At 34.1% G+C, this 15,598-nt stretch overlaps 1 protein-coding gene across 2 annotated transcripts in view; it reads left to right on the top strand.

Annotated features, from left to right (window-relative positions):
• Window positions 1-12,849, top strand: part of LOC124362890 — a 46,687-nt gene extending 33,838 nt beyond the window's left edge. The window contains exons 8-9 of one of the 2 annotated variants that reach the window (XM_046817764.1): window positions 4,517-4,564; window positions 12,227-12,849. In XM_046817764.1, coding sequence (XP_046673720.1) covers window positions 4,517-4,564; window positions 12,227-12,445 — 267 coding nt within the window. In that variant the 3' untranslated portion in view covers window positions 12,446-12,849. The remainder of the gene's footprint in view (window positions 1-4,516; window positions 4,565-12,226) is intronic. The other variant, XM_046817765.1, reaches the window with a different exon arrangement.
• Window positions 12,850-15,598: the final 2,749 nt, after the last annotated feature.

Below are 15,598 nucleotides of genomic sequence, written 5' to 3'. Positions count from 1 at the left end.
CACAGTTTAAATTAACTAAAAAAAAAATACACTAACACTAATTACATAAAAACTATTATGTAAACCTCATCGCTTCCGGATGAGAAGTCCTCTAGGCTAACGTCGTCGGGGAAATTATCAGCTTCTAAATCACTAACACTTACATCACTTAATTCTTCATCTGCTACAAGTTCCCTAATATCACTAGAACATAAAGCACTATCCATTTTAATTGTTAGAAACAACAGAACGCGAACAGAACCAAACAAACAACGCTGTTGGCGGACTAAGGCCACTGTCAACAAGCCGCGAGTGTTCTATCAACGTGACTCGCCAAAGGCGTTTAAAATCGACATACAGTAAACAAAACGTATAGCCAGTACAATATAATACTATATGAAATTAAAGTTTGGAATCTGTTCTTTCTATCCATACCACTTCAGTGTGGATACGTCGCGGAATGTTTTTATAAACCGCTTAACAAAAAAGGCTTACATAAATAGACGCTGCAGCGTCTTTGCCACTGGTAATAGAAAATAAATAGACGCTGCAGCGTCTTTCACCACTCGGAGGGTTAATACATACACAATGTTTTTGTCAGATAAAATTAAGTAAATTGCTTGTGTGAATGTGAATGCTCAGATATGTTGATCTCCCCAGTTCCAATCACTTAAAAGCCACTTCTCAATTATTTCTATTTACTAGCACACATAATTATTCAACACATAATCTTGGTATGGTTAAATTTGTATTCTTTGAGTGTATGGAGTTAGCATAAGTCTAGGCCTCACCCAGTAAATATTGAAATATACTTGTTCTCTGTGATAGGACAAATTAAACACAAAATTGTCAAACTGTGTTGGTTTAACACATTTAAAATAAATGTAATAAACAATAACAGTAATATACAGTGTGTTTCATGAAGAGGTTTAATTGTTTAAGCTCCGATGATATCCTCATTTATTGGCCTTTCATTTTGAAACTTGACACACTTTTCAATTAGAATGTTAGGAATGGTGCAATGAATATATATTGATTAAGCGTTAAGGTTATCACTGAATTTGGTAGCACTATTGGGCCCTAAAATAAAACTGTGAGGTACATGGACCTTTCCTGGAAGGCAAGGACTCTGCAATACTGCCGGGATCTATAGGGATCGGAGGCGCCAGCTTTGAAGAACGATTCGAATCTTCCCATCCACAGAATATTTACAGGACGTCCAACTGTGAGCTGGTTCCAAGAGAGGAGAGGAGCTACATCTAACTGAATAAACTTTGAAAGCAACAAGTAAAGACAAGAGACAAAAACAGCTGTAACTAGCAACGAGGTTAGCAATCCAGCCAGCGCAGACGACAGCACCAGCTGTAACCGAGGCTCGTCACAGCTATTGGCCCGACCACTGGCCAACAAAATAAGAGTGGTAGACACCACTGGTGTGTGAAATTTTTAACTCTCATGTTTGTTTATTCTTTAGATAACCGGGAAACAGATTTTATTGACTGAAAATATGGGTAACTCACTGGCTGAGGCACATCAGCCCTGCAACTCATTGTACAAACCCAACACGACTCCTAGATAGGTAGTCCTAAGTTGGTTTCTTCCATAAGTGGAAGAATGTTGGCTCCTAGTCTTGTTGCTTTGACATTCTCTAGAGATTGAGGTTATAAGTAATCTTCTCTTTTATGCCAGTGCTACAAAGTTGGAGAATATGCCAAGCAGTTTCAGTTTCCTGACTGCAAGGACGACATAAGGATTCATCATTATAGAACACTATCTTGGTCAAGTTGCTATGTCCAGTAAGGAAAGCAGTTACCCTCGTCAGGTTATTTCTGCCTAAGCAAGCACAACATTGGGGCAGTCAAAAGGTTTTTTGCAGAGTTTTCGGCCAGATTCATACTGGAACCTATGACTCATGAACCCATTTTTTACTGCTTTTACAACCTGTGAACGGCTACCTCTAAAGACTGGATCAGGACCTACTCGTACAAATGTAACTTGAGCTCCCTTTTCAGCCAAGACACCAGATATCTCATTACATGTGATCCCATGATGCCCTGGCATATTGGCAGACAACTGTCAGGATAGGAATTCTTGCAGTGTATTTAGTAATAAAAAATATATGTACAATTTAAATTCTGTAGTCTCTAGTTTAATCCATTCTCGAGTCATCCTGTGGACAATGATTAGAGAAATCCCATATAGGGACAAGCACCATCATTGAAGTCAATGTTGCTTCTGTTGGAATTAAGCTTCAGAAACTAAATTTCAAGTCCGTTTTTTAATTAGTTTTTGAGATATTGTGCACGAAGACAGGCAGAATAGAAATTTAGCCAGCCCCCTTAGTGATAAGCCTTGAATAGGTAGTATGTATATATTTCAGTCCTAATATACTTTTCTCAGCAAATAAGTATATTAGAACTTAAATAAGAGCTTACAAATTCAACATTTTCTATTTGTTTTTAGATTCATAAATTTGTTTACTTCTGTACGCTATGTATATTTTGCTATATTTGTTTTTAATGTTAAGAATACTAAATGTGAGTATGTAATACAGTCTCATCTAAAAATCAGTAAACCTGCCCAAGTTTGCATTTTAGTTTAAACATTGTAAAATTCTAAAATTATTTTACACAAATAAAGTTAATAACTATTTATTTTAATTCACAATCATTGTTTTTTATTGTTGTAAAAAACATAAAGCACAAGTTGCTTTTTGGACAGTGCTCTCTTACAATTGTACTATGCTTTATTGTTGTTATTGTTTATTTTTACCCAATCTTCTTTTAGTACATTATAGTAGTAGTATAGATTCTTGTAGACTCAATCAGGATGACAAATTATAAACAAATTCTGAAATAATAAAAAAAAATAACAATCCAACTGAAGTATAACTATTTTTTTAATGTTATCAACACCTCAAAAGTCATTTATGATAAGGTGGTAAACTTGTCCAGATGACACAATTCATTAACTTTATTGTGTCTACTGCTTAAAGTTTTTCTTAGAAGTCAGATGTTTATGTGTATGTATAAAAATGTCCTATACACAATGATGATGGCCACGATGTAAGAAGGATTATTCATTCTCCTGCCTTGCAAATAACGATATTAATTCAACTATTTTGAGAAATAGTAGTTTTTGTTGAATACAAAGTAGAGTCAAAAGGTTCCCAGAATTGGTTTATATATATATATATATATATATATATATATATTTATTGAACAAAGTTATAAACTTGCAAGTCTATTTTTCCTCAAAATACTCTCTTCCTGCAACAAAACACTTGCCCCAACATTCATACAGCTGTTCAACACTTCTGGAAGTCATTACGTGAAAGTTCTTTAGTTGTTTTCGTTGCCATTTCTTTGATGGCCTCACCATCTGCAGATTGTTTTCCCTTCAACAATGCTTTCAGCTGTGAGAACAGGAACAAGTCAGCTGGCGTCAGATCAGGCGACTAGGGTAGATGTTCTAGCGTGGTAACACTGTTCTTGGCTTGATAATTATGCACTAACAAAGACCAACGTGAAGGGGCGTTGTCATGAAGAAAAAAAACCAGTTATTTCCCACCCATTTTTCAGGGTGTTTCATCCTGAAGGCATATCTTAAGCGCCTAAGAATATCCACATAATGTTTTTTGGTCACTGTTTGTCCCTCTGAAATGAACTTATAGTGAATAAAACCTTTGTAGTCAAAAACACCTCCTGCATAACTTTTCTCTTGCTTTTGTCTAAGCATTTTTTTTTTCTTTGGGATTTTTTAATTTTTTATTCATACAAGTGACATTTTGTTTAGCGGTCTTAGAAAAAACACCATGCTTCATCATCGGTTACAATTTTTTTTAATAATTGTTCATATCATTTAACTTATCAGCCATATTTATTTCATTTTCTTTGTGGTCCTCAGTTAGTATGATTGGAACCATTCACTGTGGACGCTACTGTAATAACTTTACTTCAAATGCAATTTTGTAAATCGTTAATCTTCTGTTTGCTCGTACAACTTGACGTACTCGCTCTATGTTTTCATCACTGGTTTCAGTTGAAGGTTGTCCACTATAAATATCATTTTCAATGCTTACGCAGCCTTCATGTAAACATTCGTGCCATTCATAAACTTGACTACTTGATCACCTCGTCTCTGTCAGCTTGAATTAACAAGAGTCTCACTAGTGACTTATGAAGCAAAACGCAGAATTTAATGTTTGTTAGCTATTCACCCATATTTTTATATCGAGAAGGTTAACTTGCAGGCACACGAAAAACACTCTCCACAAGTAAACAATAAGCACAGAGCTATACCAAAATTAGAGATATTCTGTCCCCAGGAGTAGTAGCAACTACTGCAGAACAAATTTCCCACCAGCAAGCTCACTAAGTGTATATTTAAATCGATTCCAAGAACATTTAGACTCTATCTCATATAATGAATTTGACCACTTTTAATACATAATGTCATCTTGATTGAGCCCTGGATATCACTATTTGAATACTAATGATTAGATTTCTTAAAATTTAACTAGAATTATTCTTTACAGACTCACAATAAGGCAGGAAAAAGAAAACCTTCGGGCTTCATTCAAAAAGTAAGTTTGTTTATGAATATTTTATAACAATAACGGTTGTCATGTTTTTATAATAGGAATGTATATGTTCACAGAATAGGATTAGTTGTGCATCTGTTAATTAAGATATAAATTGCTTCAAATTCAATTGCAGTCAGTGGTGGATTTCACTTTCTTGGGCTCCCAGGTCTAAAAAATTTGTGGCTCGCCCAAATTTCTTTGATGAAAATTCTCTTATAATGTTGCCAAAGTTTATCTTCAACAACATTTCTGAATGTGCTTTGAAATTAATTGGAAATTAACATTTGATTTAATTATCTAGTTTACAGCCTTATTTTTTGAACAATAGACAATATTTTATCTTTCATTTCATAAACATTTTACAATGCAATCGGACACATCAAAAGTTTTCTAAGAAGAACAGTTTAAACAAAATAATTTGCATCCAACTTTGTCACTATATCATACATTAAATGTATCTAAAATTGAGATATATATTTTACAACGTACAATAAGCTAGATTGTGATAATTTGTGTATGATATACTATTGTGATTGTAGTTCTAGTACACTTATTACACTAATCCACTTAATTAGAAAAGACTTCAACACAACGTGTTTAATGATAGATTTCTGATACCTAGAGGTAGTTTATTATATAATCTAAGTATCTAAGTTGCTCATAAACATGGCTATTTATAGAGTTTCGGAAATCCTTATATATGGAGTGACTAGGTTGTTCCTATATCTAGTTAAATGATCATGGTATGATTTTTGATAAACAAAACAGTATATATTCTCTTTAACTTAAAGCGAAGTACTTATATGAAAACGGGACTGTGATACTTTTCAGTTTCTGGAAACTTGCTTTATATTGGGTCTTATAGGCCTATTGGTAAAACTGCCAATGAGTTACTTATACAGCCGTCATATTTATATATATATATATATGTGTATATATATATATATATATAAAACAGCTGTATGTGTACCTGACTGATATAGAGATACAATGTTTAGCATACTTCACACATGTGCTTTTGCCGTATAACCAACAAGAAAAGTCTAAAAAATAGAGTGTTTACTTTTTAAACCACCAAAAAATTAAAAACTTCTGTAATTTTTTACTTTTTAGCCATCTAGCGACAAAACCGTTGTTTGTTGCCCAAATCTAATTTTTTAGGGGTTTTAGCAAACAAAATAGGCATACTAGTTTTCCCCACATCTGTACCAGTTCACCCAAAAAACACTCAAAATCAATTTTCACTTGTAGACTTTTGTTTGAGGACTTCTAGTGTCTAAAACCGTAGGTTGCAGCTCGGATGTGATGAAAAATGCTAGTGCAGAAGTGATTGATCTACAAGAAAATCCCTGTGACTTTATTGTATCTCACTTCGTTAGGACACAAAACATATTTAAAGTCTAAAACTTTAATTAAATCGAGGCAATTTTACATGTTTATTTATAATCAAAGACCAATTGCGACCAATCTAGTGGTTGGAACGTAAATCTAACGCAATATATTTATTGGAAATTAAGGAATCTTTAATAAAGGTCATTTGGTATTCCCTCCTATCTCTATCCCCCTCAGCCCTCAACATCAAAAGTTGTAATTTTGTCTGATCAGATTCAGTCTTGAGATTAAATTTATTTTTATCTGAAATCCATTGATTATTAGTATTATATATCACACATCATTTCACTGAGTGTTAGTGAAGCATTATTAGCCGCACGATTCTCAAGAACGGATACATCTGTGAATATTAAATTTGGCGTGTTACTTTATTTTCAAGTATCCAAGACAAAGTTCGATGATGTTGAAGCTCACACCATCGTTTTTTGCTGAGTGTGTGAGTAAAGCTTTACAACCTGCACGATGTCTCGAGAACAAATTGAGCTATGAACATGAAATTTGGCATGTTACTTTAGTTTCACATTAATAAGACATAGATCAATAACGGTTGACCCAGAAATAGCTGAGTATAAGCGAATCGTCACTAGTAGATATGGACGGAGTAAATTTTATTCATGTTCACCGAATTCCACTTATTTACGAATTTGGCCAACATCCCCAGCGAGCTGAAGGCGAGTCCAATATACTATACAGCCACATTTGAAACCAACTCACTGATGGTATATATATATATATATATATATATACAGGGTGTACATAAAGTCCTGCACAGGTATAATATTTTCTGAACGACAACAGATAAATCAACAAGATTTGGTACATCAACACTACACCTAAAAATCTACTTTTTGAAGGAACTATCAGTTTTCTGTAATATCATGGGGACGTCCCGCAAGGAGTCAGAAGAAAATCTTAAATAGGAGCATAGGTCAATATGCACATCATTTTAAAGGGCTTATCTAGCAGAGTTTAATGCCGCAAACCGCACTCAAAAAGATTGATCCAGTACAAAATGGCGGCTGTTCAAAAGTTTTATTTCAAAAAGATGTTTACTTACCAAATGTTTTCAGAGTAAATGTTCGAATTGTTCACCTCCGGTTATTTGACAGTTGGAAAGACGCTCATAAAAACAGAATTTAGCAGGGTAACTTGAGGAATCGTCTGACATTCTAGAAGTATTCTTTTTCTCAGTTCATTTAAATTTTGAGGCTTTGTTTTGTAGACGTTGTCCTTAAGGTAACCCCAAACAAAATAGTCTAATGGAGACAGATCTGGTGAACGCGCTGGCCATTCTATAGACCCCCCCGCCTTCTGATCCACCGTTGCCAAAAAAACAGTGTTTAAATAGGCTCTTACGTTGATGCCGTATGCCGTAGTGTGGGGGTGCTCCGTCCTGTAGAAACCAGATATTCTGGAAATGTTCTCCAAACCATGTTTCGAAGTGCTGGTGTAATTTCATTTTCATATCAAACGTTGGTATGATATTCCATTTAAATTTCCTCCAATAAAGAAAGGACCTACCAATTGGATACCTGTCACACCAAGCCAGACATTCACCTTTAGTGGATACTGCGTATGTGCCTCCCTCATCCAGTGAGGATTTTCGCTACTCCAGTAACGGCAATTGTGCCTGTTTACGCTTCCATTCAGCATAAATGAACATTCGTCTGAAAACACAATCAATTTCGTTGTGATCTATTTTGGCTATCATAGTTTTACCAAAATTCTATACGTCGATCGAAATCATCTTCGTTGAGTTCGTGCACCAAATGAACTTTATAAGGCTTAAAATTAGACCCTTTCAGAATTTTTTTAACAGACGTAACAGAGATGTCATGAGTTTGTGCTGCTGAGCGTAGGGACTCTTGCGGGTTCTCAATAAATGACTGTAATACATCTAAAGATTTGTCTTTGGTTGTCGCAGTAGCGGGCCTTCGTGACCTATGACGATCGGAAACACTTCCTGTTTCCATAAAGCGTTGAACAGTTCTCCCTACAGTTGTTCTAGAAATTGGCTGCGTCTCTTGAAAGTAGTCATTAAATAAATGACATGCTTCCTCGTGTGATCGTCTGTTGTTTCCCCAACCAACCATCATAAGAAGTGTTATACGTTCACGTTCGTCAAGCGACATAGTGTAGTTGAAGAACTACAAGCAATACAACAAACTCTTTTGTACTAAAGCGCACTGATAAAAAGGTTGGACAGCACTACTAAAACAAGAAAAGTAGAATAGCCTACTATGAATAAACTGGTTAATAGGAAAGTCCAAACTGCGACCCAAAGATAAGAGCTTTCTAATTGTTACTGTTATCAGGTTTTCCCCGTTATCAATATATTAGAACCAAATTTGTAACCCTTGAGGATAACTAACGTCATAATTCACTTCTGTACAATTGTCAAGCATAATGTAGTATTTAGCTGCAGTATTCGTTTGGTTGCAGTTTTGCTTTACTGGGGTTATGGCTACTAATAAAATGAAACCAAGTAAAACCTTTGAACAGCCGCCATTTTGTACTGGATCAATCAAACTGAGTGCGGTTTGCGGCATTAAACTCTGCTAGATAAGCCCTTTCAAATTATGTGCATATTGACTTATGCTCCTATTTAAGATTTCCTTCTGACTCCTTGCGGGATGTCCCCATGATATTACTGAAAACTGATAGTTCCTTCAAAAAGTAGATTTTTAGGTGTAGTGTTGATGTACCAAATCTTGTTGATTTATCTGTTATTGTTCAGAAAATATTATACCTGTGCAGGACTTTATGTACACCCTGTGTGTATATATATATATATATATATATATATATATATATATATATATATATACAAATTCAAGAAGTGCTAGACACTTGAAATTTGGCACACAGGTGTCTTTTTTCTTGTAAGTAACAGGGAAAGTCTGAAAACTTTTACTTTTAAACCCCTCAAAAGAATTCACAAATTTTTCCCATGTTTTTCACCCATGCAGGTCTTTTTTTTTGAGCCTGATAGTGGGCGAGCCGATACAGGTAGATGAATCTGATGAAAATTCATTAGTGGGGAATAAAGTGTTCTACAAAAAAAGCTATAGTGACTTTTTGCCCTATCTCCTATATGGTTAGACATCAGGGTTTGCTATCTCTATGTTAGGGTTTGCTCTAGCATAGTTGAAGTTCCAGTGATTTGTTTTTCATAAAAAATAATGATTTCAGCCTGATAGTCATATCTCAAATTTAATATTACATGGAAATTAGAAAATAACGTGATATAAAAAAAATGTTTAGTAAACTTTGCCCTATCTTTGTTGGGTTGGGTGCAAAATACGTTAAATACAAAACGTTTGTAATTTTTACCAGCTGAATATTTAGCCTCAGCTTGAATCTTAATCATTGTAGAATTTTAAAAAATGAAGTGAACTACAAAAAGGTTTATTTGTCCTATTTCTTATGGTTAGAGGGACAAAACGCTCGCATAATTACAATTCCAGTGATTTTTACTTTAAAAATAATTATTTGAGTCTGATAGCGGCTGAATGATTAGTAGTAGCTCAATTTTAATTTCAGTGGCTGTTAGAAAATGGGACGAACTACAAATAAGGTCCAGTCTACATTTCCGGTATCTTTAACGGCTAACCCAAAACATAAAAATTGTAATAGAATTAGCATATACATAAAACAAATAAATGACTTAAGAGTTTCTCAGTTCATAACTGTTTTTCAGAATAACTTGTATCAAATGTTATATGCCTAATAACTACTTAGCAACTAAGTAACAGTAACATAAACTATAACAAAGATTACAAAAACAGTTAAACACTGTGACTTACTGAAAAAATACAGTAGAGTACAAAAATAAAAATTGTGTAAGAAAAATATATAATAGTTCTAAAATCTGCAAACTAATTAAAAAAATCCCTACTTACAATACAATTCTCTTTGTAACATCTTAGTTGTTGCTGCTATATAATTTTATTATTTTAATTTTGAACATGCTAACAGCATAAGTCTTTATGACGTCAGGGAGGTCATTCATTATACATGGTCAGGCCAAAGTAGCTGAACTTCTCCTCCCGACCTTAAGCTGCACTTGTAGAAAGTGAAGTTTTTGGTCTTGGCAGGTGCTCATTTGAGTGATCTCTTTCCCGATACGACAGTTTGTGTCCAAGATACAGAGGCTCGGCTCTCCAAGGCATCGGACTTTGTTGTGAGTCATGCAGTTTGTCAGAACCCTTCACACATCTTTTATTGGGGCCAAACTGACTTTCTCTCTAAAGGAGGATACACGTTCCTGGCGATTCAGACAAAAATTAACCCAACGGCCAAAATTTTGCACTTTTTGAATTCTACAAGCATCCCCCCTGAGATAGTATTTCCATATGCAAGGTAGCAGTACTAAAACACTGACAATATCTGACTGCGTGATCTTCAGCTTTGCGGACTCTGGAAACCTATTTCTAAATCCATACAGACCCCTCAATCTATCCAAGGCATGCTGTGTAGCATAGGTTTTGTGGTCACTAAAAGTGAGTCCTGAATCCAATATGACTCCCAAAGTTTTCTCTTTTTCACACACTGCCAGACTACTGCCACACAGCCTGATCTGTAGGTTGGTCTCGCTGAGAGTCTGTAAAAGGGACAGAGTGATTTTTAATACCAAACATTCTGAAGGTATAAAAGTGATAATTTTGTAATCCATGAGTCAAAGCATTTACATACAATATTAGTACATACATACGGTGAGACCTAACCCTACTATAACCGTAGTAGATAGGTACAAGGGACGTTTTAGTATGGTTCTTTAAAATATGCAAAACACTTTAAGAGTTTAACCCCTTGTCAAAATCTAATGGATATGGCATTAGTATATAAGGCCTGAGCGTATTAATAAAAAAAACTTCTTTTTTAATTAGCTCCCATCCACTCAAAATATCTGGTAGATTTCTGACATAATTGTTTAACTGCATAAATTTAACCCCCTCCCCAATGGGGGGGGTTAACTTAAATACCCAGTAAAAAAGGGTTTCCTGTTCTTTTAAACCCTGATAATCTTACAACCCCACTCCCTTAGAACTTCTCTGGTATGAAATACACCTTTTTCTAACCCAATGTAGTACTGATTATACAGAGTCTAAACAACTTACCGATATGTTTGAAAATTGAAATTTGGTACAATTGTAGTTGAGACCGTGTAATTGCAGCTCAAATCCAATGGAAAAATCACTCAAGAGAATGAAATTTCCCACAAACAATATTTAGTCACTACTTGTCTTACATCTTACGGTTAAGCCAGGAAATGCCTTTAAAGTCCAAATTTTGGTGAAATCCAGAAAATGAAACAAACTACAGTCTACTTTGAACTCCTCAACTAATCTAATCTCCAGACTTAACCTGATACAGACTTCAACATATGCCCGAATTTGGCCAACACTCCACTTAGGGGCCTGGGGGCGTAGCTCTCAGCAAGCCGAAAACGAGTCCAATATACTATACAGCCGCATCTGAAACTGACTCACTGACACACACATATATACAGGGTGTAAATTAAGTCCTGATACACTTAGATATGTTCCAAACGGAATGAGATGTTGATGTACAAACTTCACCATACTTATTAAACTATTTTTTAAGATTTTTTGGAGAATAAAAAATTGTTATCCCCTTCTCTTTTCAAAGAAGGGTAGAAGGGGATAACTTTAAATGTTCAAAAATCTTGTGATAAGTAACTTTAAAGGTAGGGAGGGTCTTACAATGCATGAGTAAGCTGAAATCATATATTGTCACTAAGTTTTAACATGACTTCACGCATTATTATTTTGTCTTTTCACTCTATAAATTAAATTCTATACACAGTCATATATTGAAATCTCATATCATTCTACTCAGTGTGTTCACAAATTTATTTATTCTGCAACTCTTTTGTAACGTCATGACTACACGTAAGACAAATGTAAATATATTCACTAATGTTGATCCAAATCCAATGGTGACATACACAATCATCAAACTCAATGTTGCCTATATAAAAATGAAGCTTCATGCAAAAATTCAAATGTTTAGGTTAATGTGTTTTTGAGAAATTGTGCGGACAGTACATTGACAAGATAGAAATGAAATTTTTTTCAGCCCCTCGAGTCATAGGCTTTGGTAACGCACAGCCAATAAAATATAATTTTACATCATTTTGGTTTCAGATTTTGCTTACAGCTTTAACCATTAGAAATGTTTGTTTTGATTAGCATTATACCATGTTAGTCTTACAATAAAGTTAACAACAGGCTGATGTTTTTGCAGTTGTGGCATGAAAGGATACACACACGCCACCGGCCCTTCTTGTGCTCCTCCTGTCCCAAAAGGTTCCGCAACCAACACCATCATGCATCGCACGTGACGCAGGCCCATATACCACCCACTAGTTGTAAAACATCTGTTCATATGTGTCATGTGTGTGACAAAGTGTTCCAGAACGCGTCTTTACTGACGTCACATCTCAGGGAACACAGTGTTACTTAAATGTTGTTTTAACATTGGAGCACTAATCGTCTCATGTATTATTTAGTTATTGCAGTTTTAATAAGTGTGTAAGTTTAAAGTAGTTATAGAGAAAAAAGGAATATAGCATATGTATTGAATTGTTTGGTAAATCCAAAGGATATAGTCTGTGATATCCGTAAATATTATACTAAAATTTGGTTAATTGTAGGAGTTATTATTTTTAATATTGAGGGTTTAAAAGTACAAAGAACTACTTTTTTAAATATGCATAAAATATTTTCTTTAAAATATGGGCTTACAATGCATTACATTTACAATATATACAATTTATTTATAGTCTAATGTATTTGTTTATGTTATTGAACAATTTTAACAATACACTACTTTTGAATTTTCATACTTAATAATATCAAAGAATTGTATGTTTGTCTTTAATTATTTTAGACCATGCACTACTTTACCCTTGTTTTCACCTTTTTCTGACTCCTTCACTAAGAGAGCCATGGAAAACATTTGTTAATACTTCAAGTACTTACTTTTGTTTGCAGAGTATTTGTCCTAAATTTTCTTCCAAGTATGAGTACCTTTCTTTCAGTATTACTTTCTTCCAGCAACTTTCAGCCTAGTGCTTTCTTCCATGTTTCTCAAATCTTTGCAGGAACCAATTAAAGTCAAATTTTAGTTTTGTGATTCTTGTGATAACTGTCAGCAGATCATATAATGAAGTAAAGGATTATGGACAACAGATGTAGTGAAGGACATAGTGGCATTGTATTAAATATTAAAACGTTTAAGAAACAAGATTTATTCTCTAAAACCTGAAATATAACAGCAGTAATAATCATAACAAAACATATTAGATGTTTCATTAATGCAATTCGAGCTGACCTATTTGCCATTAGATAACACTGGACAGTTAGGGTGTCTCCGTAAGTGTCTGAATGCTTCTTCTTAAACCTTTGTTAGAGAAGACATTGGCAATAGGTTGATCCAACCTACAAGAGTCATCATGGTCTAACCTAGGAACATCGTGATCAATTTCACCCAGCCTCCTCTGGAGTATGTAGCAACTTCAGCCTGTTGTTCATGTGTAACTCCGGTAAATGCAAATGGAGCAGAACACACTTTCCTCTGTAGCAGTGATTGCTGCTTGGAATATTCTGATAAGCTGATTCTACCTTATATGATTTAATCAGCTGGAGAATATAAAAGTCTCATCAATGTTTAAACGAGGTCGGTTGATTAAAAGAAATGTTTTATCATCATTTTGATCACAGCCTTACTTATCACAGTAGTATATAAGAGGTTCACAAGTGCACTAGGAAGTGACCAAAGATTATTCCTTCCTGCAAACAGCGGATTACAAGCTAGAATACCATGAATCCTGCCTCAAAATGTACCATGTATGATTCTTGCTCTTGCTTTATCAGCAGCCTGGATCGATAGGGTATGTGGTTGTTGTATCAGGCTTGTGCTGCCATTGGAATGTTGTGTAGCAACAATTTGATGAGTGTCTTCCATGTCAATTTCAATGGAGCTTGAAATAGAACTCTTGAAAGATAATGCGCTTACGCAAGAAATTTCACATGACAATAGATTGTAATCTAAGAATGAGATGATTCAAAAATGTAATGTGAAAGTACTCTCCTACTAAGTACATTCTTTCTTAATGCCTACGTTGCCTCACACACATTTTTGTGATGAAATAATTGCTGGAAGTTATTTTTCCGAAGGACTTTCATATCTGCCATCAGTTTTGTTAACCACTGTCAACAGACTCAAACCTCATCACGAATGTAGCATAAAAAACTACATAGGATGTTAAAAAATTCAGTTACTTTATTATCTTGGGCAGGGTGTCCAAGATAGGAATGTTTGGTCCAAACTGTCTTTAAAGCCAAAGCATTATGAACTGTCCTGATGAAGGATTAGTGAGTAACTGACAAATTGCTATTTTTTTTATACGCGCTGTCAGTATGCCGACTTAGTAATTTTGGTTTACTGCATTGAAACTGTACATTGCTCAGATAGTTGAACTGTTAATTTTAACATCTTTTTCCAGAATTAGTGTACATTTTCTATAAAGTTGGTCTGCCAGAGCCAGGATCATCATTGATGTCTAAACCACTTTTACATATCTTTCTTGCTAATGTAAAGCAGTTTATCATATTAACAGATTAGTTTTTGTATACTGCTGTCAAAATTCAGCTACAAACTCTAAATCTTTTGTTTTTAAAATTACTGATTGCCAATAACCAGGTCTCTCAGTTATCTTTGTTGTGTTGCCCTCAATTTTAATGTGGACCAATCTTTTTCATGTGTGGTTTCATGAACAGGTGTGAATCCAAAAATACAGTGCATATTTTCAACAGAACTGATAAATTTTGTAGAGAAAGAAAAGAATTTATTGTGTTTATTTTATTGCTGTAGTATACAAATAATTAAAATAATATTTTTTCTGAAATCATAAAAAAGTAGATGTGATACGTTGCCTAACAATGTGTTTGTAAGCCCTGGGACAAAGGATATTAATCTTATTGAAAAACATATGATTTAAAGAGTACTGCGTATATTGGCTTTATCTTTTTAACAGCTTCTGCTACATAAAATTAACAACGGTTCTTGTAAATTTACCAAACATTGTGCATGAGTTATCTATATCTAACAAGTGTCTTCTCTGTAAAGCATCTTAATTATGATGAATTTGTATATAATGTACATTCCTCCTGTATATACTTAAATTTTAGTATTAAGTTTTTTATTTTTACTATTTTGTAAAATTTTAATGATTAGATTTGTTGGAATTGCTAAGTAGATTGTTATTTTTCATCATGTTTATTCGTTTTAACGTATTTCTAAGTATGGTTGACTTTATTTGTGTGACATGTTTTCATTATTTTTTTTATTCATCCGATGAAATATAGTGTTGAGAAACTTATGATGTTTACATGTACAACATTATCATTTTGTATTTATTGGTCATTAATTTTTATCTATAGTTTTTAACATTGTCAAATGTAAGACGATAGTATTCCGGTTAGTACTTTTTATATTGTTGTAACAAAATATTAACGTTTTTTTTCTATTAACGGTTACAAATAAAATACCTTTTCTCAGGGAATCAAAAGTTATTGATTGATTTGTACTAAAAACTCCCATTAGTTATCAAAT

This window comes from Homalodisca vitripennis, chromosome 5 (genome assembly GCF_021130785.1).
Source record: "Homalodisca vitripennis isolate AUS2020 chromosome 5, UT_GWSS_2.1, whole genome shotgun sequence".
NCBI classification, from domain to species: Eukaryota; Metazoa; Arthropoda; class Insecta; order Hemiptera; family Cicadellidae; genus Homalodisca; species Homalodisca vitripennis.
Note: the sequence above shows the minus strand (reverse complement) of the source record. Positions and strands in the feature narration are given on the sequence as shown.